At 39.2% G+C, this 27,561-nt stretch overlaps 1 protein-coding gene across 13 annotated transcripts in view; it reads right to left on the reverse strand.

Annotated features, from left to right (window-relative positions):
• Positions 1 to 15,253: 15,253 nt before the first annotated feature.
• Positions 15,254 to 27,561, reverse strand: part of FMR1 (FMRP translational regulator 1) — a 38,368-nt gene continuing 26,060 nt past the window's right edge. For 3 of the 13 annotated variants that reach the window (XM_033200873.1, XM_033200862.1, XM_033200865.1), the window contains 5 exons: positions 25,362 to 25,448; positions 22,707 to 22,902; positions 20,989 to 21,171; positions 20,427 to 20,509; positions 15,254 to 17,694 (listed from right to left, as the gene is read on the reverse strand). In XM_033200873.1, the coding sequence (XP_033056764.1) occupies positions 17,533 to 17,694; positions 20,427 to 20,509; positions 20,989 to 21,171; positions 22,707 to 22,902; positions 25,362 to 25,448 (711 nt within the window). In that variant the 3' untranslated portion in view covers positions 15,254 to 17,532. Of the gene's footprint in view, positions 17,695 to 17,842; positions 17,965 to 20,426; positions 20,510 to 20,988; positions 21,172 to 22,706; positions 22,903 to 25,361; positions 25,449 to 27,561 lie in introns of those variants that run through there. The other 10 variants (XM_033200874.1, XM_033200863.1, XM_033200866.1 and 7 more) reach the window with 6 other exon arrangements.

The raw sequence follows: 27,561 nt of genomic DNA on the forward strand, positions 1-27,561 counted from the left end.
ATGCCACTTCCTTCCCATTTGGCTCAGTTTGGAAATCATGCATAATGTAATTACAACTGATTGGTTGTACCAAAATCACATCCAAAATCCTGTCTGCATAGGAATCTGGAAAATGTGGCTTTTTAGCTTTCTAGTTTCTGCAGTGTAGGAAGGCATACTTGAAGAGGTTTGGATGTTGGGCAAGCCACTACCATCTTTAATAGCTTCACATGCACCCAGTTTATGCCCTGAACTACTACCACTCAAGCACACTACACTTCTTACACACTCTATCAGCTTCTTCCACTGTGCCTTTTAAAATCTCCATCCTGATATAAAGAAGCTGCTCTAAATCTTCACATTTTTTTCTTTTCCTCTGCTTTCCTATCCCTTGAATTAGTTTCCAACTGATTAATCCTCCCTGGGTTAACCACTGTGCTGGAAACTCCCTTCAGTGGATACTGCTTTTCCTTCTACTTCCAGGAGAAAAGAAGAGGTCAGTAAATTTCTTAGACCTCTTTGCTACCCCAAACCATGGTTTCAATGCTTGTGGTCAGTTTCCTCTTTTGGAGCCCACATTATCTGTTTATACCACCTGCTCCAGTTGTTGGATCTCAAGGGCCTACTAAATTTTTTAAAGTCTATATTCTTCCTTCTATACTTTTGCACCTGAATCTGCAACTTCCTTTCCTTCACAACACCCTTGGCCTTTATTCTTAGAATGAAATTGGCTACATGGTTATTTTGGCTTCCACTTTTCAAATTTGAAAGCCACTAAAGTATTTATCCTTCTCAAACACTTTGCAGCGTTTGAAACACCTAACTTCCCTCTTTTTCTCAGGGAATCTATGTGTCCTTACTGGCCTGTAAGCTCTACAAGAGAAGAGAACTAATCTGCCTTATTTGTTGCTGTGTTTTCAGGCCTAAATATTAAATAGATCATAGTATTTCCCCAACAAATATATTTTAATGCATAATTGTCAGACAAAGCTCAATTCTCACATTCTTCTGATCCTCATCCTGTTGTATAAATGTAAACACTCCCTGAAATTTGGTCCTACTGCCATCTATTATTTGTATTCTTTAGTCACTCCACAACCAGGCATGATATATTTATTTCCATTTCTTTAGAGATCACCTCTATATCAATGACACTTTAATATTCATATATCTCGTCTTGTCCCTTTCCTGAGCTCCAAGATGGAGATCAACTAAGCAAGCTCAATGTTCTTACTTCTAGAAGAACCAGACGGATTAAGGCAGAGACCCTTTGGCTCTAGGACCTCCAGTCTAGTATAGGAAACAAGCGTGTAAAATACAATTGTAGTCCAACGTGATGAATGCTCTTAAAAACAAAGTTTTGAACACAGTGCTGCAGGAACACTATGGAGGATGCAATTAATTCAGCCTGGAATCGTCAGTGAAAACTACTGAGAAGTGACATTTAACTTGGGCTTTGAAGATTGAGTAGATAATGTCCAGGCAAACAAGAAGGGAAAGGTGTTTTTCATGGAGGAATCTGAAGACAGACTTAGAAAAATGAACGAGTATGATAGATATGGCACATTTGGGAAACAGATAAATATTTTGCCACACCTAAAACTATGCCCAAACTTGACCTTCAAATATTTTCCTCCTAAGTTAATATCTCCTTCTGACTTCCTACCCTTCTTCTGGTCTCTTCCACTTAAGACCTCTGGGTCATTTTGGACTTTTTATTGCTCATATCCAATTAGACGCCTGTTGATTTTGCTTCAAAATGCTTCTCAAGCCCATTCCTCTCTTCTATTCCTATATCAACAGTCCTGGATCAGACCCTTGTTATTTCTTCCCTTGGCTAGAAAACGGTCCCTAAATAACCTCTCAACCAGTCGGGTTTCATAGTTTGAATCTACCCTGCTCATTGCAGTCAAATGATTCTTCCTGCTTGAATGCCTTTTCTGGCTCCCTGAAGTCTACAAGAAAAATGATGGCAATAAATCTGCTCCCCCCATGAAGCAGTCGCTCTCTCTTTGGTGTTTTCAGTTGCTTGTCTCCTTGTTTTCTTACATATCTGGCTGCGTTTTTCATTTGCTTTCATGAATATTCCTCTTCTACTTGGCATCTAAGTGTTGGGTTTCCTCAGGACTTTCTTTTAGGTCTTCTTTTTCCTTGCTCACTCTACACTATCTTCCCAAATGATCCCATGCACTCCCATTGCTAACTTGCCATGATATCCCGATGATTTACAAAACTACAGCTTACATGTCTCTCTCTACTGATCCCCACTTAAATATCTCTGCTTGGATAACTTGAAAACGCTTAAAACTTCTCATATCCAAAATTGAATGGTTATCTACCACAATCCTGCACTTTCTTCACCTTTCTCTAATCTAATCGGCAGTGATATACTTTATCCGGTTGCTCAAGTCAAAAATCTGAGTCACCCTTGATTCTTCCACATTCCTCAATCTCCATTCATTCAATCAGCAAAACCTGTCTATTCTACCTCCAAAACTACCTGCAATGGTTAGTTTTAAATGTCACCTTGGCTGGGCTATAGTGCCAAGTTATTCAAACATTAGACTAGGTATTACTTGAAGGTATTTTGTAGATCAGGTTAAATCTACAATCAACTGAGTTTTTTTAACTTTTGTTTTAAGTTAAAACAAACTTGGGGTACATATACAGGTTTGTTATATAAGTAAACTATAGATACTGGACATTAGACTTTTGTGAGATATGTGGTTTGCAAAAAATTTTTCCCATTCTGTTGATTGTCGTTTATTCTGTTGATAGTTTCTTTTGCTCTACAGAAGGTCTTTATTTTAATAAGATCCCATTTGTCAATTTTTGCTTCTATTGTGATTGCTTTTGGCATCTTAGTCATGAAACTTTTGCCAGTTCCTATGTCCATAATGGTATTTCCTACGTTGTCATCTAGAGTGTTTATGGTTTGGGGTTTTACATTAAGTCTTTAATCCATCTTGTGCTAATTTTTGTATATGGTGTAATGAATGGGTGCGGTTAAAATTGATTTCAAGTTAAGGATATTACTGTTGATAATTTGGGTTGACCTTATCCAATTAGTTGAAAATTTTGGGTTTCCTTGAAGAAAAAGAAATTCTGCCTGAAGACTCCAGCATGGAGTCCTGTCTGAGTTTCCAGCATGCCAGTCTACCCTATTGAACATGCCAGCTCCCACAATTGCATAAGCTGATTCCTTAAATAAATCTCTGATCTAATATGTATACAATATATATTTTATACATTATATACTTTATATTATACACACACACACACACACACACACACAAAATACTGGGTCTGTTTCTGTAGGGAACCCTGACTGATACACTATGTCTCTAATTAATTCAGGGCTCTGCACTCTCTCCTCCTGTGGTCTTGCTCATTCCAATCCACTCACCACACTGAAACTCTTGTGTACTTGTAAAATTGTAAACCTGATTATGTCACTCTCTTGCTTAATATCCTTCAACTGCTGGTGATTGCCCCAACAATCCAAATTCCTTTCCCTGGTTTATGAACACTCACTTTCTCTGTACCTTGCTTACCACCCTAGCCTAAGCTCTTGCCCTCTCTCTCTCATTCATATGTTATGACCATACCAAACTTCCCCAGACTCCTGATGCTGCCTCCTGCCTTTGTACATGCTTTCTTCTTCTTTTCACATAGCTAGCTCCTCTTCCTCCTTCAGGCCTCAACTTAAATATCATCCTCAGACCAGGTTCAATCCCCATCTTATACTTTCCAATAAGGTTTGGTTACAATATCATTAATCCTATAGTGCTTGAATATGAAAAAATAATTCAGTTAGTTTAAATGAAGAGATAAATATATGCTCAATATTTACTGCCTCCTCTATGAACTGTTTGGGAGCTTTTCTGAGTCACTATGTCTTTAAGTGGCCATACATCTGCCTGGCATTTTTTCTTTGTTTATATTGAGTTGGGATTCCTCTGTTAAGCTAAGTTGCTGCCAAACCTTGCCCCTAATTTTGTCATCCCATCAACAAGGCAGGAGAGGTAAAGAGTGCCCATTTTCCCTTATCTGGAGGTTGGCATGAGACATGAACGTGTTTAGAATAGTCCCCAATTCTTCAGGGTTTCCAAGTGTGGCTAAAGATGATGAAACTCCAAAATCTCAGTGCCTTAAAGCACCAAAGGTTTGTTGCTTGCTCATGATACATGCCCAACACAGGTTGGCAGGGACACTGCTGATCGTCCCTGAGACCTTTGCTGACAGAGATATCACCATTTTATGATGCTGCCATCCCAACTTGAACTTCCAAATTGTTGTATCAGGGAAGAGTATGCAGAGAATCAAACCACACTGCCTCTTCAATGGCTCCAGTCAGAAAGGACATGTATCCTTTCCACTTCCACTTTATTATCCAAAGGAAGGTACAGGGCCATATTCTCTCAAGGAAGTATGTACCTGGGAGAAAAGGAGAACCAGGAAATTTGGGGGGCCCTGGAAATGTCTAATACCAGTATTATTACTAATTGCTATCCATTATTGAACACAGGCCATGTGCTGAGCATTGTGCTAAGCACTTTACATTAATCCTCATAGGAACTCTGAGGTAAACATTAGTATCTCCATTTTGGAAAGGAAACAGGTTCAGAGAGGTTTCATGAGTTGCTCAAAGCTACCATTGATATTTAAGCTGGAATCTGAACCTGTGTCAACAAGACTGGCAGTCAATGCTCTCCACACACCTGGAAGGTAAGTCTGTCCCTTCTATTGCATATCCCATGCTACACAACTGCATATCTTATGCGTACACTATAGTATGCAATACCCTTCTAGAACTCTGTGCTTATACATAGTTTCGATGATGCTCTTGGCCTGGCAGAAGTGAGAGATGCACAGTTTGGGCAAACTTCTGTTCACATCTCTTGATCCAATTTAAATCATAAGCCCTCTGTGAAACCCCTCCTGACATCCCCCAACAGAATTTATTGCTCCAGCTCAGCTGCTCTCAGCTCAAGTCCAGAGCAGGGTACTCATCACATGGTTTTATTACTGTCTGTTACCCTTGTTATTTTTCCCACTACACTGTGTCTTCTTGAAGAAGGAGGCTGTGTCACATTTCCCTCTGTATTCACAGGACACAGTGAAAATAGCTTAAGTACAGCCAGCATTGATGACACATACATGCCAGGCATGAACCTAAGTGCTTCACATATGCTCACTAATTTCACCCTCATACCACGTCTATGGGGTAGGGGTATTATAAGCATCGTCCATTTTACTCATGAGAAAATTTAATTTGTAGAATGCTTAAATAACTTGCTCAAAGTCTCATAGGTAGCAAATTGCTGTGCTGGGGTTAGAACCCAAGTAGTTTAACTCCAGAGCCTAAGCACGCTTGGTTGCTCTGCTACTGCTTACGCTTTCTTTCAGCCAATATCTCAGCCTTTTCCTTCTAAACACTTTAGTGTGTATTTCCTAAAACCAAGAACATTATCTTACATAACCACAGTACAACCTTTGAAATTAGGAAGTTAGCATTGTCGCATTGTGTAGTCTGCAGACTTTATTCATATTTAGCCAATCGTTCCAATAATGTCATTTATGATAAAAGACAACATTTTCTGGTTCAAAGTCCAATCCAGGATCATGTTACACTTAATTACCATATCTTTTTAGTATCCTTTGGCCTGAAATAGTTTCCCAGTATTTCTTTGTCTTTTATGACTTCAATAATTATGAAGAGTGCAAGCAATTCATTTTGTAAAACGTTCATATATTTGGACTTGTCTGATGTTTCCATATGATTAATTTCAGCTTATTCATTTTTTAGCAGGAACACTACAGAAGTGAGGTTGTATCCTTCTCAGTGCATCATATGAGGAGGCACATTATATCTATTTGTCTCTGTAATTGTTCTTTTATTTTATGTTAATTTTTGTCTCCCAGTGTATTTTTCTTCTGTATCCCCAACATCAAACATGCTGCCTGACTCATGGTATACAGTCAATAAACATCAGTTGAATGAATAAATCTATTTCTCCAAAAGAAATTGTAAATCATAACCCTAATTTCTTCCCTTCCCCTTTCTCCCCACATAATAATCAGCAAGTCTCACTGATCCCATCTCCTAAATGTCATAAGAATCCCATAATTCTTTTCCATTCTCACTACCTTAGCATTGGCTCATAATTTCAACAACCTGATCTTTCTGCCTCTAGTTTTGCCCATTTAGTCTGTCTTTGAAAGGTGAGTGGAAGAATACACTATTGTGTTATATGGAATAGGCATATGAATAGGTTTAATTGGGAGTAACGTAAAGGCCAAAGTGTTAGTAAGATGAAGTACATGGGTTCCTGTTCTTCTGGGAGATGTGCCTGCCCACTGGGACTAAACATCAATTGGATTTTTCTTTCTTTTTTTTTTTTTTTGAGACGGAGTCTCACTCTGTCGCCCAGGCTGGAGTGCAGTGGCCGGATCTCAGCTCACTGCAAGCTCCGTCTCCCGGGTTTACGCCATTCTCCTGCCTCAGCCTGCCCAGTAGCTGGGACTACAGGCGCCCGCCACCTCGCCCGGCTAGTTTTTTGTATTTTTTAGTAGAGACGGGGTTTCACCGTGTTAGCCAGGATGGTCTCGATCTCCTGACCTTGTGATCCGCCCGCCTCAGCCTCCCAAAGTGCTGGGATTACAGGCTTGAGCCACCGCGCCTGGCCATCAATTGGATTTTTCAATGGGATTTCTGGAGTTTGTGACTATGCCAAAGGAAATTGCGTAAAATAAGGAAGGTCCTAAATAATAGTACAAAGTTTAAAACAAAAACCTGTAGAGTTCTCTGAGACCTCTAGTCATGGAGCCCAGGCCAAACTATGAGAAAAAGATCCAAGGCTTAGATTGGGAGTGTTTTGGAGCCATGTGGCTAACTCCACCAGTTGCTGAGTGATAGCTCTACTTGTATTGAAGTATTCACCCAGAATCGAGTTGACCACAATGCACATTGCCTAGTTAGTAAACAATCCAAAGTTATGTAGATGTCTAACAATCTGAGTTAGAGAGTCCACATCTTTGATAGTGAGATCTCCAGTTGTCTCATCGGTAATCTCTCCTGGTAAGCCTTACAAACACCTCTTGATGAGAGAAAAACCCATGTAAAATAACAACAAACTGTGTCCATAATGCTCCCAAGGAGAACCTACTGATGGTGCCAGAAGCTGAAGATACAGTCTGCGCCCACTCCTTCTTTGTTTTTTGAAGAGTTGTATGACTACCCTCAGGAAGTGGACAACCCTTTAAAGGGAAAGGCAGGGAGGCAAAGGAAGCTATCTTAACTGCACAGAAAAACTAATCCTGAAAGCGAGCAAGAGGTACACAAATGCTACTTTGAGTTGGGTCCAAGATGATCCTCTGCATTCGTTTGGTATGGACATCACAGGGGATAGACACATGAGTGTAGAAGGCCAAGGAAAATGGTGGCTGAGGCCTCTTGCCTATAGGAGCAATACTTGAGGCATCATTTGATAGTGGGATGCTAATATGATCCCCCATAGCCAAATCCAGTTGGGAGTGACAGATATAGCTTTGTAATAGTTGGCACTAGGGGTCACTGCCTCAGACAGGTATAGTCTGTCCCTATCTGGAATAGGAAAACAGAGAGGTTTTTTGCCCCTTGATCCTCTACTTGCTTCTCAGGGTTGAATTCGCCCCCATGCCCAACCAGTCAGGGTCTGTCAGCTACCCTCAGGAAAGAACCAGACTTTCTTTTATTTCCTAGAATGAAAATCTCTGCAGAGACCATGGAGATAACAATCCCTTTATCAAAGGCAACCTCTTAAGATCCAGGAAGATGGTTAAAGCACAGAGGTGACTAATTACATGAGCATGAGAACCACAGCAGTGTTCTCAAATTGCAGAGGAGGCATGTGGCAATCCCAGATTCAGAGTTGTCTGGGGATGTGGGGGGCAGGGGAAAGGTCACCAGATGCCATTTCAATGAAAAAAGAAAAAAAGAAAAGAGCCTCCAAATGTATGTTCATCCACATTTCTGTGATCCATGCAGTACAATCCTCGCAGCTATTCATCATGGTCAATGCGGGACCAAAAAAGAAGGGAATTTGGCTGGGTGTGGTGGCTTATGCCTGTAATTCTAGCACTTTGGGAGGCCAAGGTAGAGAATCACTTAAGCTCGGGAGTTCAAGACCAGCCTGGGCAACAGAGTGAAACCTCATTTCTTAAAACAAAGAAGAGGGAAATTATTATTACATAATGTGGTGGCCACCAAAGTGTACCACTTCAGTCTCCTATTGTGGAGAGCATAATTGACTGACAGCCCCAGATGCTACCCTTCTGGATCCACCACTGTGTATGCACCAAGGTTGTGCTTCCTTCAGGCTACTTTCAGCCAATAATTAGCCACCAATTTAGCATAGTGGAGGTACTAATGCAAATGCAGAACGATTTTTGTAAGTAGAACTTTTTTAATAGATGACTTCAGATCAAGCACTCCTCATCAACCTGGTTGAAACTTACTTGAAACTGCACTATAGTTAAGGATCTCCCTACCCAGTCCTTCTTTCTTCCTATCCTTCATCAGTGTTAGATCTGTATCATGGTCTAAATTCTCTCTTGATGTTCTCTGGCTCCCTCCCCTTTAATCTGTCATGGACTCTCACCCCAAAATATCTTGCACGTTTAATTCTGTCTTGACATCTGCTTCTCAGAGGACCTGAACTAACACATGGAATATGGCAGTGTATACAGCTAATGAGAATTGTGCTCGTCAGCCTTACAGAATTTGTTCTTAAAGTGGCCAGTGTGATTGTTCCTTAAGCTGTCCATTCTAGCACTTTATTTCACCTGCTGAATGCGAGTGGAAAGAAGCATAGGAGTGCCAGTGAATTCCATGCCGACAGACTCATTGGCCCATTGTTGTTTGACACTGGCCATAAATGAGTTGTCATATTGTATCATGTAAGAACATGTCAACACATGACAAAGGTAGTAAAGTCAGTCACACACTTTATGTGTGCATTCTGACTGGCACAGGTGGAAAGCAACCCCATACCTAGAGTGTATCTAAAGCAGTCAGGACCCACTATATGGCCCTACATAGGGGCAGGGGGGCCTATAAAGTAAATCTGCCAGTATGAGTTAGTTCTGACTTCTGTATGACAGCCCTTCATGATGGTTTTGTTTCTATGGTGGGTCTAAATCTGGATTTAGTAGGTCACCATAAATAGGATGGCTCACAGGCTCAACTGACTTTCTCATTCCAAATGTTTTGCTTTTCTCCGGATGTGGCCTTTTTTAAGAGACAAATACATATGTGACTTATTAATTGAGCCTGTGGATGAGTTGCATCTGTTTCCATAGGGAGCACCACATGAGTCTGACTTTAATGGTCTCATCCTGGGTGGTCCAACATCCTGACCTAAGAGCAAAGCCAGTAGCAGCAGCCCATGTCTGTGTAAAGACATTTTCATTCAAGGAGCAGAATGTTTTATTGCCCAAAAGCACCACTTGAAGTACTTCTATTAATTATGCAGAGCAGCCAGTGCCATGGGACATCAACACTTATCATCAGTATAACCAATCGCTTAGTATTCCATTGAAATTGAAGCCATCATTGAGCCAGTTGCTCAGGCAAAGCTGGAGTAAAGCTTTCTCCATACCTACTGCATAGGCAACCACTTATCCTTGCAGTTGGCTTGACTCTCAATTGGATGTACTATTTCCATTTCACATTTCTTTAGCTTGTCACACTCTGCCAATTATTAAATTATTGTCTCTCAGTTCCAAACTATCCTTCCATAATCTGCTCTGTGATGCTGGGGCTGAGACTCTGCACATCACATTTTTCCTTCAGCAGCTGCTTCCTATTAGGTTCTGACAACAAGGGGTTCTAGAAGGAGACTTGAAGATGATGGTTCTTCACTCTGGTAGAAACAGTTTGTTCTAGTAGTATCACTTGAATCCAGTTCCCAGATTTTTCCCTCCACACCTCCACACTCTCTGAGCCAGTATCATCATGCCTCCTCAGACACCAGCGTCAGCCAGTTGGCTGGCACCCTCTACTCAATGGTCTAAGTCCAATCCCCATGAGGGTCTGCCTTCAAGATACCAGTACTAACTACGCAGTGGCCCTTTCCTAAAGGTCTGGAGTTTTAATTCCATGGGCCTCTCCTTTGAGCTTTGGGTTCTCATCATACCAGCTTCATCCCTTCATTCCACTAGGCCTCAGGATGGTAGATGCTTCCTGCAGATCCTACCTCTATTACCTTAATGTTCTTGTTCTGCATTTTCAGCCCTGTAATATCTGTTGAACCAATCCCTACATCAAACTCTGTTAAAATTAGTGGTGTGATTTCTGTTTTCCTGACTACTCTGGGGCAGGGGGATACACTCACTGATACACTCATCTTATGAAATTTGGTTCAGTGAATCCATTGTAGAGTGGAGATGTTAGATCTGACAATCACTTCCCTTCAGTGAGACAACAGTCCCTGCCAGGGATTTATAATGGACAATAATTGTCATTTAAAAGGCACGTACCATTCAGCAGTGGAGATATTTCCCACCGCAGTATTGGCAGTCTTTTTGCCAGGTGTATCAGATATAAGACCTGTCATAGATACATAAAACTCCATGGGAATCAGGTTATATTTTATTGTATTGCTTCTGAGGCTTCCTGCTGTAGGGGTCTCCACTTAAATTTGGCTACCAGTCTGGTGACTATGTACAGATGCTTGAATAACATTTTGAAATATGAGATGTACTGCCTCTAATACCCAAAGAGGCCAAACAGATCATAGGCTTTTTCCTTTTTTTTTGGTAGTGTTTGTAAGACCAATAGACTTTCCTTATTATGCTACGGGATGTCTCTTTGGGCTGTTGCTAATACAGCCCCCAAGACATGTAGTTGGGTGGCCTGGCTCTGGTATCTATCCTCATTCAAGGGCCAGGCCACTTGTAGACACTTGTGCTTAGATTAGAGAGCATGCATTAAAGTGAGGACTACCCAAATGTCATCAATATAATGGAATGGGCTTGCCCAACCCATTACTGATAAATTGCACTTATTTGCTGGAGGAGTGTGAAATTCCCACAACAAACCAGAAATTAATGTCCTGTCAGGTGAAAGCAAAATATTTCTTCTCTTTTTGGAGAAATTTGAAGAACATTAGTAATATCTAGAGTAATTCTGTCCAATTGAAATATAATGTAAGCCACATATGTAATTTTAACTTATCTAGTGGTCATTACTAAAAAGGGTAAAAAAGAGATAGGTATAATGAATTTTCATGGCATATTTTAGTTAACCCAAGAGATTTAAAATATTTATATTTCAACAGCTAAATATAAAAAAGAGACATTTTTCATTCTTCTTTCCAAACCAACTCTTCAAAATCTCTTGTGTATTCTACACATTCAGTAAGTCTTAATTCAGATGAGCACATTTCAAGTACTCAACAGCCATATGTGGCTTAGTGGCTTAAGAACTGAACCGCATAGCTCTAGGACATACCACGTTGCCAGTAATGGCTGCAATCAGTTCAGTCATCTGTTGGTGTATCAGGCACTGTGAGTGCCATGGCGGCCACTGTTAAAATCACAATGAGCCATAATGATCTGTAATCTAGGGCCAAGGACACTGGATTTGCTCACTGGCTTAACAGGGTTGTGGAATTGGAAGGTAGTGTAGCCTACCATTCCCTCCTGGCAATGCCAGTAAATCTTGTACGAGGGGAATGTTTTCTTTCTCATCTTTGATATGTGCCAGCTTTAACTGCACAATTCCGACAGGCTTTGGAAGTGCAGGGAGTTCTGCAAATTCAATAAGACTGATTTATAGTATTCACTATGAGAGACTGCCATGCTTGCATCCATTCAGATGCTTTGCTTTGCTGGGCTGAGGGGCCTCAGCATGTCCATATCAATTGTGGAGTCTGACAAAGGGATGGTGAGTGAGCATGGTCTTATCAAAGCAGCCAACAGCATCTGCAGTAATTGTGCTGAGTCTCTTGGTTCTAAGTAAAACCAATCCCAACTCCGGCCAGGGAAATTTACTGTGGACTTTATCAGGTCCAAGAATAACAGCTTCTTGGGCTCCTGTGTTTTATTAAGTCTAGGTCTGTTAAGTCCTTCCCCTACCTATGTTCCAGGCTACATGGATTGGGACATGAAGTTAGCATCTCCTTGTAAAGGACAAGGGAACTGGCCCTGGGCCAAGCTTGCTTTTAGTTTAAATGGACTTGGATTGAACAGCTCCCCAGCAATCGGCCTAGAAAATCAAACTCTCAGGTGACACAGAGGCCTCTGGGGGTAGGAAGTGTCTGAGAGTCTTGTTTCAGCAGTGTTAAGATGTGGTCAACTGCTTAGCTTCCTCTAAACCCTTCTACAAGGACGCAGGAGGCATTAGAGCTTTGCTGGCCACGCAGTGGGGAAAGCTAACTGCCTCCATCTCCAAAGGGAACCCTCCCATCCAGAACCTCCTTGCATCAGCTCTCCATAGGGGGGTCTTTAATGCCTACTGTAATACCAGTGTTGTTTCCTGCATCCTTCTCTCTGCAAGCTCCTTAGTGATTCTACTTTTCCTATCTGTCTCCTTAGCTAGTCATCACTTTCTTCCAGACCAAGAGTCATAATGTACTGCCTGTGCAAGCCTAGGAAAAGTCTGGAGTGATGCTCTTCCCTTTTCATTTTTGCTGAGACATATTCTTTCCAGGGTCCCTTATCTCATTACCCCGCTTTGGGTGGGGCATATATAAGCTCCAAAGGATTATTTCATCCTTTACACTCTGGTAGAAGGAGCAAAGTTAGGGATGTCTTCGTATAAGAAACCATCAACTTCTCCAGCATTCTCTGAATTAAGGTCATTTGGTTACTACTTATCCCAGATGCCTAGGATTTTCATGCAAGCATGCAAAAATGCCAAGTTGTCTCAAAACAGCTTTAACCTCAGTAGAGTGGGTCCACTTTGCACTCAGTTTCTCAGGAAGTCTCCTCTTGGAGGTTATGTGAATCTGATTTCCCTGAACATCCAATTCAAGAACAAGGCAGGTCCATTTGCTCCCTCCCCGTTGGTCAGCCTAGCACATTCATCTGGCAAAAGATAATCCCATGATAAACCCAAAGTGCTTGCCATTCAGCTTCACTACTTTGTGGGTGTAGCTTTTTCATCATATAAGCAATTAAAGCCTCAGGTTACTCTTGTGACCATTGCTGGGAGTCCAATTCCCTGTTAGTGTTTTTGAAACCCCACAGGATACACCTCAATTCCTCCCAAAGGCCCCTGGGTGGTACACTGCACAATGACGAGTCTCAAATCTAAAAGTTGTGGCTGTGTGCGGTGGCTCAGGCCTGTAATCCCCGCACTTTGGGAGGCCAAGGCAGGCAGATCACCTGAGGTCAGGAGTTCGAGACCAGCCTGGCCAACATGGCGAAACTGCATCTTTACAAAAAATAGAAAAATCAGTTGAGCATGATGACACGTGCCTGTAGTCCCAGCTACTAGGGAGGCTGAGGCACAAGAATCGCTTGAACCTGGGAGGCGGAGGTTACAGTGAGCTGAGATCACGCCACTGCACTCCAGCCTGGGTGACAGAGATTCTGTCTCCAAAAAAAAAAAAAAAAAAAAAAAAAAAAAAGTTTAGAGTGCATCAACTATTCTAATGGCACTTAGGGGCTGGGAGTAAGGGTTTTCTCCCAACTTCTTTTTTCCTTAGGTCTCAAAAAGTCTGCCAGACTTGGAGTGCCAAATGATTACATTGTCTCAATCTCCCATACACACTCTTCCCAGGATCTTTGTGGCACACGGACACCAATAAGCACCACACTAACATGCATAGCAGAGATGTTAGCTTGGCTGGGTTTCCCATCACCAGCTCCAGCAGGGATGCTGTCCATCCCTAGTATTGCTCAGTTGATCCCTTTTGCAGTTTCCAAAAAGCCAGAGGTGACATAAGCGGATTTTACCTCATGTTGGGCACCATTTGTGAGGTAATGGGTTATGGCAAACTGCACAAAGACACACAGAAGAAAAAGGTTTTAATGAGGGAAACGTGTCAGCAAAGGGTCAGGAAGAGACACAAGGATACCACTCTCTCATGCAAAGGCCAGAGCACTGCTGGCTGCACTCTGGGTCTGTATTCTAGGGGAAGGATTTTTCTTCCCTGTGAGTTTAACACAGAGCAAGCCTCTCCCACTAACAGAAAACTCCTTAGTATATAAAAAAATTAAAATAAAATGGATTTTCTCAGTTTCATTATGGTACATAGAAATTGAAAGAAAACTTTTTAAATGACCTCAGGTAAACAGAGAAAAAAAGATGCTCAAGATTTAAAGTCTGGTACATTAAGCCTTATGAGCAATCAAGAGTAGCACATGGTAATGACTATTTCAGAATAACTGGTTATCAGAGGCATAGAGGTTCACAAGGCTGTTTATGGCCATGAAACTGAAACTGGCTGAAAAGGGTCAGAATCATTTTGCTGCCTCTAAAAGACATACATTCCGAGTCACCAGGAACTCTAAGACCATGATCAGATGAGAGAGATGGCTCTGAGAGAGCTAAGTTGAGTGTTAAGCAAGTTGAGTGTTAAGCTGGCTGCCTCCAACAGGCTGTTCATGTGTAGTGCTGAAAATTACTGTGAAACAAGGAAAATCCAAACAAGTTACTTGAGTATGGTTTCAACCTACCCACCACTAATGATGCCCAGTTAGACAAAATGGGTAGCAAAGAACCACAAAAGTATCAGAATGAAAAACTAGAAAAGCAGAAAATAAAGAATTATTTTTCTGGCAAAAAAGACTCATCAATGTAGAGGAAGCTGTCTAGCATCATTTTGGATTCTAACACTGGGTAGAACACTGACACCGTCACCTCTCCATTTGTACCTTTTAAGCGGGTAGGCTGTGTCAGAGTTCCTTGAAGTGATTACCATAGTCAATTCCCAGGCACATTCTACCTACAAACCTGTCATTTATTTTATTACTGAGATGTTTAAATCACTTTTTTTTAACTCCATAGACATACTTTTTTCCAAAGGGCAGGGTATGTTTATGTGTGCACAAATAGGAGTATATGTTTAATATGGTTTAGTGGCACCCTATGCAATAAATGTGTTGAAATTTTATGTCTGGGAATATGGAGAATTATTTTCAAGTATCTTCGTTTTTGCCTTTTAAGGGCTCATAAAAGATTATTTGCGACATACATTTACTTTGCACAACCTTCCCCCCACATATCATTAGTTTTTGTCAAATGTAGAAATTTAAAACCAGGAGCAAACATCTGTCAGACTAATTTTTTGCTTTTTCATAAGTGCAACTTTTTAATAAAAATTTACATCTAGATAAACAATCTTCAGATTTTTGAAACTTTAATAAGATTTTAAAAACATCATGACTTTGAACTGAAAAACATACACGTTTAGCACACAAATATTGTAATATGAATCAACTCCAACTCCATTTGAAAACATGTGAATCAAAGTACAGTTTTAGAAGTTAGTAATTCACATTTAAGCAAGTTAGCGCCTTGCTGAATTCAGCCTTTGTAAAAAAGAGACTTAGTGCATATTGTAATGGTACACTGTGGTTTTGTACCATTTGGTTGAGTTTTTCACTTTATTAAACAAGTTCTTGAAAGTTGGTAGATAAAGGCTAACTTCCTATGACGTGAAATTTCCAATGGTAACAGTTACATTTTGTAACAGAACACTTTCTATAGATTTCTTTTCCTAGCTTAAAATTTTAAAAGCAATCATTTGTAAGGATTGCATCAACATCAATTTAGCAGAGGAAGATCAAACTTTATTGAAACTGCTTGCATACAAAATATATTGCACTATAACCAAACAAATGTCAACATAAAATCCAATCTGTTGTCGCTAATATGTACAGAGAATATTGCCCAAGAGCAGTTACATTACAAGGTCATTCTACCTTGGTTAATTATCTACAGTATTTTAAAACCAAACAGCTTACAGATGATGTGTGCAAGGTACCAATTTCCGTTTTCAAATACTATACATTCCCAGAATAAATAACTAGAAATCAACATTAATGTTTGGCAATACTTTTTAAAAGACTTTTCAATATTTGTGAAATCATGTGCAGTTTGTTGCCATTTTTATATGCTTGTTTGTATGCAAGGAAAAGTAACTGTAAAATGAAAATTCAAAGAAACAAACTCACAAAATACATCAGAGGCAGAACTTCAGTTTTTACGGCTCTGTACAGATTCAGTGGTACCCCTACTAGGAGTTACTTTTTAAGAAAAATATAACATCTTAGAGTGAAGGTCCTTCACATATTTTTCCTCAATAAATTTCACTAAAAAAAAAAAAAAAAAGACTCGAAAAACCAAACCAAACCCCACACTTCAAAAAACAAAAGAAAAAAACGTATTATTTGTTAACCGATTTTAGTCTTTTCCAATTCTGCTTATACATTAGACCATATATTTCAAAGTTTACAAAACATTTAACCTGCTTCCAATGTTTCTTAGACAAAGTACCTGTACTTCGCAGGATTATTATGCATACATGGAAATGACCTTCCTATCTCTCCAAACTAAGCTTGAAATTAAAATATGAAAAATTTCACAAAACTTGGGGCAGACAAAATTAAAAAAAAAAGCTCTAAGTTAAAATTGGTCATCAGGCCAAAGAGCAGGCAAATCCTACTAACTTTCGACCAGGAAGATTTGTTCCTAGCTGAAAACATTTTAGCCTCTCTCAAATGAAAAGATAGTTCTTTCTTCTCCTGTCTATACAGAAAAATTACACATCTCTCTCAATAACACTATTTATCAAACTTCAGTGCAACAAAACAAAAACAAAAACAAGTCCTATTCTTTATACTGCCTAACCTGATGTTTATGTAAGGAAAAAAATATGGAAAGCATGCATTCTTCTATAAAGTACTAATGTTTGACAGGGTTTGCTACATCTTTAACATTTAGTGTTTCCAACTTATCTTCCCTGAACTCTGCATCCAAATATAATATTCCTACCTGCCAAGATATAAAAAAGGCACAGATCATACAACTTTTTTTGCTAATGAAAATGACAAATGTCACATCACACACATTTCAGGGTCCACTAAAATACTGGAAAAGTGGACCAAAACATAAACTGACACAGGACATGAAATGACATAGCATTTCACGAAGACTTCTATACGAGATTGAAAACAGAAGTCTAATATGATTACCATAAATGCTATATATTACGAAAAACTGAGAATGTACTGGTGAATTATCACCCAATGCAGGAAAATGGTTCAAATTAACAAAGAATATCACTGCTCAGTACTTTAGAAAATAAAACTAAAATCTGCCCTGAAGTGCTAAGTAGTTTTAAAAGCAATGTTTCAAATTTTAAGGTATCTTTTTGTGCAAATCTGAAAATTGTTGCTTATGGCCAATACCAAAAAATAAAAAATTCTTAGCAGAATTTGTGTTCATTTCATGCCCTGTGCCATCTTGCCTACTATTTGTCTTTGGCCTAACAAAGTTTTCTAATATGGAATAAGAATTACGGAAATGGTATAGGAAATATAACTTCAGAATTATGCAGTTTAGGGTACTCCATTCACGAGTGGTTGCTGACCATCCACGGTGTCTGGCTTTTCCTTCTTCTGGTTACGATCTTTACCCGTGCGCAGCCGATTACCTTCACTGGAGGTATTCTGTAATGTTTTAGTGTGGACACTCCTTTCATTATTGCAGTCAACTCTGATCTAAAACAAGTTATAGTTATTATATACACAGACCATATCCTACTGTAATCTGTAATTGGCCTGAGAAGAAATTTAAACCTGAAGTGTAAACTCCACATGTTAAAAAGAGAAATGGAGATGAGAACAGAAGAAGTGCAAGAAATTAATGTAAGGAAGGATTCTTTATTTGGTTTATGATTTTAAAACACTCTTCTTCTTTAACTGGAACACACTGGTCATCTCACTGCATCCAAAGTTAGAGAAAAACTCACAATCCTATCATGTCTTCTTCTAAGTAGAATAAAACAGTGAGAAACAAACAGGTAAAATGAATTACTATTACTGATTACCAGAAGACATACATGCCTCTAACACTAGAGTTAAAATAAAATGAGTTATTCTCCAAAGATTGTGAAACCTAGGAAAAGAGAAACAAAATGCTTTCCTATTCTGGCTTTACCCTCAAATAACTCACTAACTAGACTTTAGTTTACATCTTTGTATCTATCACAGGTATGATCAAGTTTCTCTATACTGTGAGCTCCCATAGTCATACAGTAGAAAAACACAAGCTTTGGTTTCTACTGGCTTGTATTTCACTAAGAAAATTTGGATGATCCTACAACCTGAACTCCGTCTGAAGAATGGAACAGTAAAAGAAAACTGAATAAAATAATCTGTGGAAGGACTGGGATCCTAGGAGAGTATAAAGATTAATATAATTTAAAAAATAGTGTTCTAAGAGCTATACAATATTTTAAGTGCCAATGCTGAATACAGCACTGCTAATTCCAGAGGTACAAATGAAAGTTAACAGTGACAAATGAAACTAAAACAACTACAAATATTGATCTACTTCAAGCACAAATGCTAAAAACATCCCCAAATGGTTTTAATTTCAAAGTATGTTTAAGTAGTGGGTACGCCCATGTGTTTTAAGTGTCTGGTTACCAAGGATTCAGTACTTTGATTTGTATCTTTTTTTTGAGACAGCATCTCGCTCTGTCGCCCAGGCTGGAGTGCAGTGGCATGATCTTGGCTGATTGCAAGCTCCGCCTCCCGGGTTCATGCCATCCTCCTGCCTCAGCCTCCTGAGTAGCTGGGACTACAGGCGCATGGCGTCACACGCGGCAAATTTTTTGTATTTTTAGTAGAGACGGGGTTTCACCATGTTAGCCAGGCTGGTCTCAAACTCCTGACCTCAGGTGATCTGCCTGCCGTGGCGTCCCAAAGTGCTGGGATTACAGGCGTGAGCCACCGTGCCTGGCCAGATTTGTATCTATTTTCATAACATCACCTTTTTAATTCAGTATTCCATTTCATTTAGAAATATAAATGTGCATCCTGGTTAGACTGCCAAGTTCATCAAACATGTCAGTTTAAGTGGAGAATTACAACATTGGTACATAAATATCTTATAGCTGTGTAAAAGACAGGTACATACACTAATTTGCCAATCTATCTATGTCCAAGGGATTTCTGTGCTGGTCCTTAAGAACCCATCAATAGTTAACACTCACTTTGAGCTGCTATGAATTCCAAGAAATATTCCATCATAAACTTTGTCTTAAAAAGTATCTCTCACTAATCTTGGGTGATGGTCTCAAATGAATCCAGTCAGGAAGGAACCCTAAGTACTTGTCTTGAAAATTAAAAGTTACCGAAAAAGTAGACAACAACACGGATTCGGAGAATCCGACATTAAGGTTTGACTATCATTCGGACATATGCTAGCTATATGACTGTGGGCAAAGGACTGAGGCTTCAGTGCGCTCACCTATAAAGTGGAATAATAAAACTACCTCAGTGGGTCGCTGTAAGATGAAATGAGATAAAACACACAAAGCACTTAGCAAAGGTGCCTGGATGTGCTCAGGAGATAATTAAAAATTATTTAACAATTGGTTTAGCACTGGTGACAGCCAAATGAGAAGGGATCCTCAGACTAGGTCCTGGATGTAAATAAGCGGATGACTGACCAAGCATGGAGACTAGCTGAGTATCACCAGCTCTGTCTATCACGATTATTAGTTGTGAGAGACATCTTCTTTTCCTTATTTTCTATTCAAAGAGAATACCCTATCCCTGTATCTCGGGGGAGCAAAGACACATAGGGCTTACTGAAGTCTCTAAGTACATCCCAGGATGTTCCTTCTCTAGGGGACTGTAGGTCTACAAAGCAGTATTAAAATCATAGTGTGGCTGGGCACGGTGGCTCACGCCTGTAATCCCAGCACATTGGGAAGCCAAGGCGGGCAGATCACCTGAGGTTGGGAGTTCAAGACCAGCCTGACCAACATGGTGAAACCGGGTCTATACTAAAAATACAAAAATTAGCTGGGCGTGGTAGCGGGTGCCTGTAATTCCAGCTACTCAGGAGGCCGAGGCAGGAGAATCACTTGAACCTGGGAGGCAGAGGTTGCTGTGAGCTGAGATTGCGCCATTGCACTCCAGCCTGTGCAACAAAAGCAAAACTCCGTCTCAAAAAAGTAAAAATAAATAATAAATAATAAAATCATAGTGTGTTTGTCAAGGTCTTTACAAATACTCAGACTGCATATTCTCTAGAGAAATCCTCTTATTTTTATACTTGTCACAAAGAACTAAGATTGACTACAACTATACGTTGAAGGTAAAATATTTCACATAAACTGGATTTGTAATCTTTGAACATGTTTTTAATAAAGTAAACTCATAAATCTCAAACTACCATATTCAAACAATTAACATGAAAAGAGGCAGACAGGTTTTACCTGAAGGGATCCATCCGTTGTTCTTCCTTTAGCCTCTCTTGGATTACGTGGACGATTATCTGTTCGGGAGTGATCGTCGTTTCCTATGAGAATATTTTCAAAAGGTTCAACAGTTACTGAATTCTGAAATGCTTAGTGGAAGTTCTTTATTGCCACATCCTCTATTTAAACCACCATAGAATCTGAAACGTAATCAACCCCAGTGATTCCAGTTACATAATGATCAATAATCTAGCCTGCTGCCAAGTAACAGAAAATATTTCACAGGTATTATAATTCTGCATCTACAGGTCAATGTGAGTTAATGAAGTGATGCTGTTTAGACTCACAAAGATGCTGAATTAGTTATCAGCATTATTCATGTATCTATATGAACCATAAGGAAGGCTGCCTAATATTCTTTTTTCTACACAAGTGGAAGGCTGATTCTTTCCTATGGTGATCAGCACAAAATGGGAGAGATGGGATCTTGATAATAGTTCATTGCATCAACAGGATTTTTCATGGAACTTCAAGACAGCTGCTACAATTCACTTTGATTTCTTAATGAAGATCTCCATACCTTTGAAGCCTCCTCCACGTCCTCTTCCTCCTTGTCCTCTTCCTCCCCCTCCACGCCGCCGTCCGTCTCCTCTGCGCAGGAAGTTCTCCCTCTCTTCCTCTGTTGGAGCTAATGACCAATCACTGAGTTCGTCTCTGTGGTCAGATTCTGTTTCAGAAGCATTTGATGCTTCAGAATTAGTTCCTATCGAGAGTTAAAAGTTATATACCATTGTCTGACTTAAAAAAAAAAAAAAAAAGAGGTTAACAGAAGCTTCCAGAGACGTTTCAGGGGTAATCCAAAACTCTTCCCAATTTATAAGCCCACAAAGAGTATTATCACCTTCCATTTCATAAAACAAAATTTTAAACTCAAAATGAAGGGCTTTGCAATATTTGAGGTAATTTCGGTTATAAACATGTTTCATTCTCATTTTTAAAAAGGTATTTTATTAGCCACCTAAGTTCAAACCTTAATGTGCCATATCATTAAACAGCTGTGTTCCTTTAAACATCTATGCTCTCTGGAGGAAAGATTATCTACGACAGTTAAGTGTGATACCTTGATAAAACCTCTATAAAGAGAGCTCCTTTTAGCAAGATTTGGCCCAGGACAAAGGGGAATGTATATAATTTGGTCATTTCTGAAAGGGTGGCAAAGGAGGCCACCATGGCAACTGCTTCAGGGAAGGGTCTTTTGTGGGGTCACGGATTGGATCTAGCTGAAGGCTGATACACGGTTGCCTGATGTTTGGTCCACAATCTGCCCCCCCACTCCCATTACAATAACTGATCATTAATAAAGAATTACTATAATAAACTCATTAGGCCTGAAGGGGTTAATGACTTAGAGGACAGGAGTGGAGAAAAAGAGCTCCACGGTGAGGCAGAAATTCATGAGTAAAAAGAAGAGACTGTTGGGAGAGGGGTTAGGGGTTAGGTTCAAGGTTGGCCTTAGGAGAAGGTAATTCTCCCCAACTCCAGAATATCAACTCTACTACCTCTCTCTTCCTCTGTTGGAGCTAATGACCAATTATAGCTTCACCATTATAGCTTCATTCCTGTGGATCTTGAAGGCTTTTCCATCTTAAAGAGTTCCTTTTTGAAATGCAAATATGCGTGAGATGGATTATATCTTATACCACCATTAGCAAGTTACAAAGTAGATACACAGTTGAGCAAGAAAGACAGTAGGCACTGGCAGGTGGGGATCAGGTTCACTGAAAGGTACTGGGAGAGAAGAAAGAAGCACGGACAGAAAAGCTGGGAAGGCAAAGAGAAACTTTGCCTACTTCTTGACTGTGCCTAGGGCTGACTTTGGCCATGCCACTCAAAATCACCTTATGAGCCACAAGAGGCAGACCCCTGATTTACACAGTCCATCCAGCAAGTATGACCAGCACATACCTGACAAAAAAATGAGCCACAGTACACAAATGAAAAAAGTTTTGACTATACAGTTATAAAATCAGGAGAGGCCTTAAAGAAAGTCATCAACACACAAGGCTTTGCAGATTTACCCCCAATCAGAGCATGAACAGAACTTGCACCTGCCCTGTGAACTCTACGTGTTTATTATCAGGTTTTTACTCTATGTCTCTTGTAACACAATTTAACCCATTGCGAACTGGAAACCATGTAGTGACAAATTGTTATAATGGGGTTCTAATGAATATTAGAGATTAGCAGCTATAAGTCTAGGAACAGATAAAGTTACTGAGTAAAATGCTTAGTTTGTACCTGAAGTATATCCAGGACCGCGTCTGCCGTGCCCCCTATTTCTGTAAGGTCTACTACCTCGACCCATTCCTTGACCATCATCAGTCACATAGCTTTTTTCCTTATCTGTACGATTTGGTGGTGGTCTAGAACTAGCTCCAATCTGTCGCAACTGCTCATCAATTTGTAATCTCTCCAAACGCAACTGGTCTACTTCCTATTTAAAATATACAAGATAACAGTAAAAATAATTTGACATTTTACTTAATAAAACCTTTCTCCTTTTCATCAGATAAAAATATACTGGAATATTTCAATTTCAGCTCTAAATTTACAGTAACCACTGTTACACAGAATTATCAGGAAACTGAATGATCTCCTTGAAAAGAAAATCACTACAGATAACAGATTATCGATGTCGAGAATTAGAGATACAACAAAAACACTCAGCATTAAAGTTATACTGAATACAATTTAAAGTTGCCTAATTTGGCACTATTATCCAATTATTCTACTGCTAAGGCACAGATATGCTATTTTGGGGACTTCTTCATGATAGGATATTAAATAAAACAATGCTAAACTGTATGAATACAGATAAATGACATTTAAGGTTTAACCAGTTAACCTTAAAAATCACACGTTGTAAACAATCTTGATTAAAATAGATTTGCCAGTTAATACCTTAATTTACAAAGCATTGAGTTTGGGCCATCTTTTGTTTTAAAAGAACATATACTATGGTTAAGGAACAATGATTTTTTCATGAACTGAAAATGCTGACTATTCCTCATGAGGGGAAAACAAAACTATTTAATACCTGACCAGACAGCTAGGTCTTACATCAGGCCTTGAAAACTTAAAGACTACAACTCTGCTACAACAAGTATGAGAAACAGTATACATTCAGTTGATAGAAATATACACCTGGGGTCCACTGACAGACCCTTACAAACAGTGTTTCCAGTATGTTGGGTTCTGTTAAAACCAGATGAAACCTCATTTCTAACCACTGTCCTTCCAAACCACTCATAAACATCTCATTTACTGGCTACAGGGAATCAGATTCATAACTATAGTAGTAGTAGGTGTCTCAGTGAAGCAGAGGTTATCATAGAGACTGTCTATATCAACAGTCATTGGAGAAGCCCCTGTACAGCTAAGTTTCTAAAATCTTGGTTGTGGCAGCTTCTGGAAAAGAAAGGTCAGGTAAGGATTTGGTCAGTTTCATCTGTGCTCTGCCATCATTAGCAAGTTACATAGTTACACCAGAATCTGTTTTACATAGAATTTGAGCAAAGGAGAGACTGCAGCTGAGTGACTTCTTCCAAAGGTATAGTAATAGCTCATAGAATGGGAATATCTTGCAAAACAGAACAGTAGTCCAGGTTATCCCACTGGGGTAAAGCAGTCACCTTTTGGTGAGATGCCAGGCCCAAACAAGGGAAGTTCTGGTGATGGAAAGAATGGCAACAGGGCAGCTGCTGATAACCAAAGAAGATATTATTGAGAATAAATCAAAGGATCTAAGAAAGAACATCAGTCAAAAGAACAAGGGATTTGATACAATGCAATCCTAACTCTCCAGGCCTTCATAATGATTTAGGCTAAGAATATGAAGAAACACACACACAAGATTACACATAAATATACTTAAAAAAAAAATCAAACAGGTATCCTACCCATGTAAACCTTGCTGGATGAAACCTTCCCACTTTTAATTAACTGGCCACCATAAGAATGAATGGCATGCCCAGTATTACACTTTTTCTTCCTTTCATTCTTATTTACACACAAGCTGAAATCATGTACTTTTTATTTCTTTCAAGAAATCAGCAAAAAAAGCTCTTAATGCCATAAATAAGAGCTGAAATGCTCTTTAAAAACATTTAATACCAGCTACATTATAATTTTGATATGTATGGATACAAATAAAACATTATGAAAATGAAGTAGATCAGTTTCCATTTCATTAAATTATAGAACATTTTGGCCAAAAGGAATTTCAAGAAGCATCTAGTGTAGGGAAGTGACTTGCCTAAAGTCACACAGCTAGTTCATTGGCTGAAGTCTTATAAGTAAATTGCTGGATTGTCAATCCAGTGCTTTCTCCACTACACCTTGTAGCCTCCTGGTTCCTATCTTCCAGTTTGAAATTTAAAGGAGGCATAACTGCATCACACTAACTAAAATGAACATTTATAAGAAGACACAAATAGTTTGTATTTTGAATAACAGTAAAGAGAAAAGTAGAGAGGGTAAACATTTAAGCAAAGAACTTCACGAAATGCTTAGATTTCCTTGATAAATGACATAAAAGGAGCAATAAAGGCAAGAGTTATAGACACAAATTTTGGCCTGGAAAAAAGCAAAATGCTAGAAAGGATCAAATGGATTAATAGGCTATGTACAGGATTGCCTAAACTGAGTGTAAGGATTTAAGAGAAGAATAAGGAGAAATATAAAACTTTATTGAGAACTGGTATATTGGTAAATTTATAAAGACTTCCATTTTTAGAAAAATTATAAGCTAAACAACGTATTTTCTCTATTATCTTTGACAAGTCATACAGTGTTTTACACAGGCTAGAATGAGTCCTAACTGCTGAAAGATCTACTATAAAGTTGTATATTTTAGTACAAAAGGATTAGAAGTAAAGTTCTTTCTGTTCTCACCTTTAAATAGTTCAGGTGATAATCCAAAAGAACAGTGGCATTAGCGATGCTGTCCTTTGTTCCCACAAAAACAAATGGTACCATACCCTGAAAAAGAAATTGCAACAATGATCCTATAAAATTAACGACAGATTAATCTGAAAAATGCAAGTAACGACTAATTCCCTAGCACAGGATCTGGTGAACAGTAGGTACACAAATGTTTGCTGTAAATATAAATCAATATATGAAAACAAAAGTAGTTGATATACTACTTTATACATCTACTATGAATACGAATAGATCAATAGCAACCTCTTAAACGTATCAGATTATTATAAAGACTAGTATTCAGTATTAGCAAAATCACAAAATGTGTAATTCAAAATTATACAAGCTTTAGCATGAGATGTATGAACAAAATTAGTAGTATAAGATGCTCTAATTCATTTACGAAAGGCTTTATCCTGATCAATTTTTTTTGTTTGTTTGTTTGTTTGTTTGTTTTTGAGACAGGGTCTTTTTATTCTGTTGTCCAGGCTGGAGTGCAGTGGCATGATAATGGCTTGCTGTAGCCTTGACCTCCCCGGGCCCTAGCTGTTCCTCCCACCTCAGCTTCCTGAATAGCTGGGACTACACGTGCATGCCACCATACCCAGCTAATTTTTGTATTTTTTTGTAGAGAAGGGGTTTCGCCACATTGCCCAAGTTGGTCTCGAACTCCTGGGCTCAGGCGATCTGCCTGCCTTGGCCTCCCAAAGTGTCGGGATTACAGGCGTGAGCCACTGCACCTGGCCGATCAAATTCTTTAAAAAAAATCAAAATGAAATACCAAGGGTACAAAAGTAAAAAGTAAATCATTTCTGCTAACCAAGTAAAACAGTACACACAAAATACAAACAAAAACATCAGGATAAAAATGCACTGAATAATCTGTGAGACAAAAAAATAGGTACATTGACAAGCGTAAGTTTTATTAAGCCCATACACATTTCAATAATGTACTCAGAAAATTTTAAAAGGCTGAATCACAAGGAAAGTTTGAACTTCTCTCTATGGACACTACTTAATATAAGAACAGATTTTTAAAAGGCATATGCTAAATGTCTGTACTCCTAGCCCATATATACATACATACATACATATATATAGAGAGAGAAAGAGGGAAAAAAACCTACTTTTTGTCACAAGTTATAGGGAAACCTGGACACAACTGTGCAAATTATTAACTGGCAATTCATTTCTGCATGTTGGGTTTTTCTCCAACAAGCTTTATTTGTTACAAAGCCTTTAACTGTATTATTTCCCAAAATACCATGTGATGGAATGAATGCTACACCCTTCCCTCTGGGTCAAATATCACCAAACTAAGCTTTAAAATCCTATGTAATAGATTTAGTTAGATTGACTTTGGAGCAAATTATTTACGAATATCTTTTCTTGCAACATGTCTAAACGGCGGGAGTACCCCAAGGGCCACTCTAATTTAAGCACTTCATGAGTAGACCTGAATAGTAAATTAAAATGAAGAAAGGCAAGAATGGACTGATGGCCTTCAATACGGACACCAGAAAAAAGTTACTCCTTGTTCTGGGATAATGGGCTGCCCGGCAATGAGACATATCCAATCCACTTGCCGTTATAGTCCTCTTTGTAAAATGGCACCTTTGCTTTTTAATCCATGAGTCCACAACATTTTTTCCATAAACAGTTCTCACGAGCTCTCCCTGCCCTCAAGGAACTTACAATGTGGTTGAGGAGATCAACAAATAAACATTTATGTTTAAGTGCTATGCTAGGGGTGAGCACATTGCAAAACAGAAGGGGAAGGCTCTTGAACCAGCCATGGGGGTGGGGATCTTTGGCAAGTACACAAGGAAAGCTTTGTAAGGAATAAAGTCAAAATGAGGTGACAAGTGGAGGAGAAAAAGCGTTCCAGGCAGAGTAAACCTCTACATACATCTAGAAGCAACATAAGCATGAGAATGTTCAGAGAACTCAAAGTACTTCAGTATGGCTTAAGCTTCTCTAGAGTGCAAGGGAGAAGATAATTTAGACATGATACTGGACAAGTAACTGGGAAAAGCCTTACAAGCGGCGTGAAGGTGTTTAAGCTTTAACTCCGGGGCAATGGATCCACATACCCACAAACATTCCTCCCTCCAGTCCCTAATCCTGATGATCATTTGCAATCTTTCTTAACAAGGGGAATAAACATTAA

Source organism: Trachypithecus francoisi, unplaced genomic scaffold, assembly GCF_009764315.1.
Source record: "Trachypithecus francoisi isolate TF-2019V2 unplaced genomic scaffold, Tfra_2.0 Lachesis_group6, whole genome shotgun sequence".
In the NCBI taxonomy this organism is placed as follows: domain Eukaryota; kingdom Metazoa; phylum Chordata; class Mammalia; order Primates; family Cercopithecidae; genus Trachypithecus; species Trachypithecus francoisi.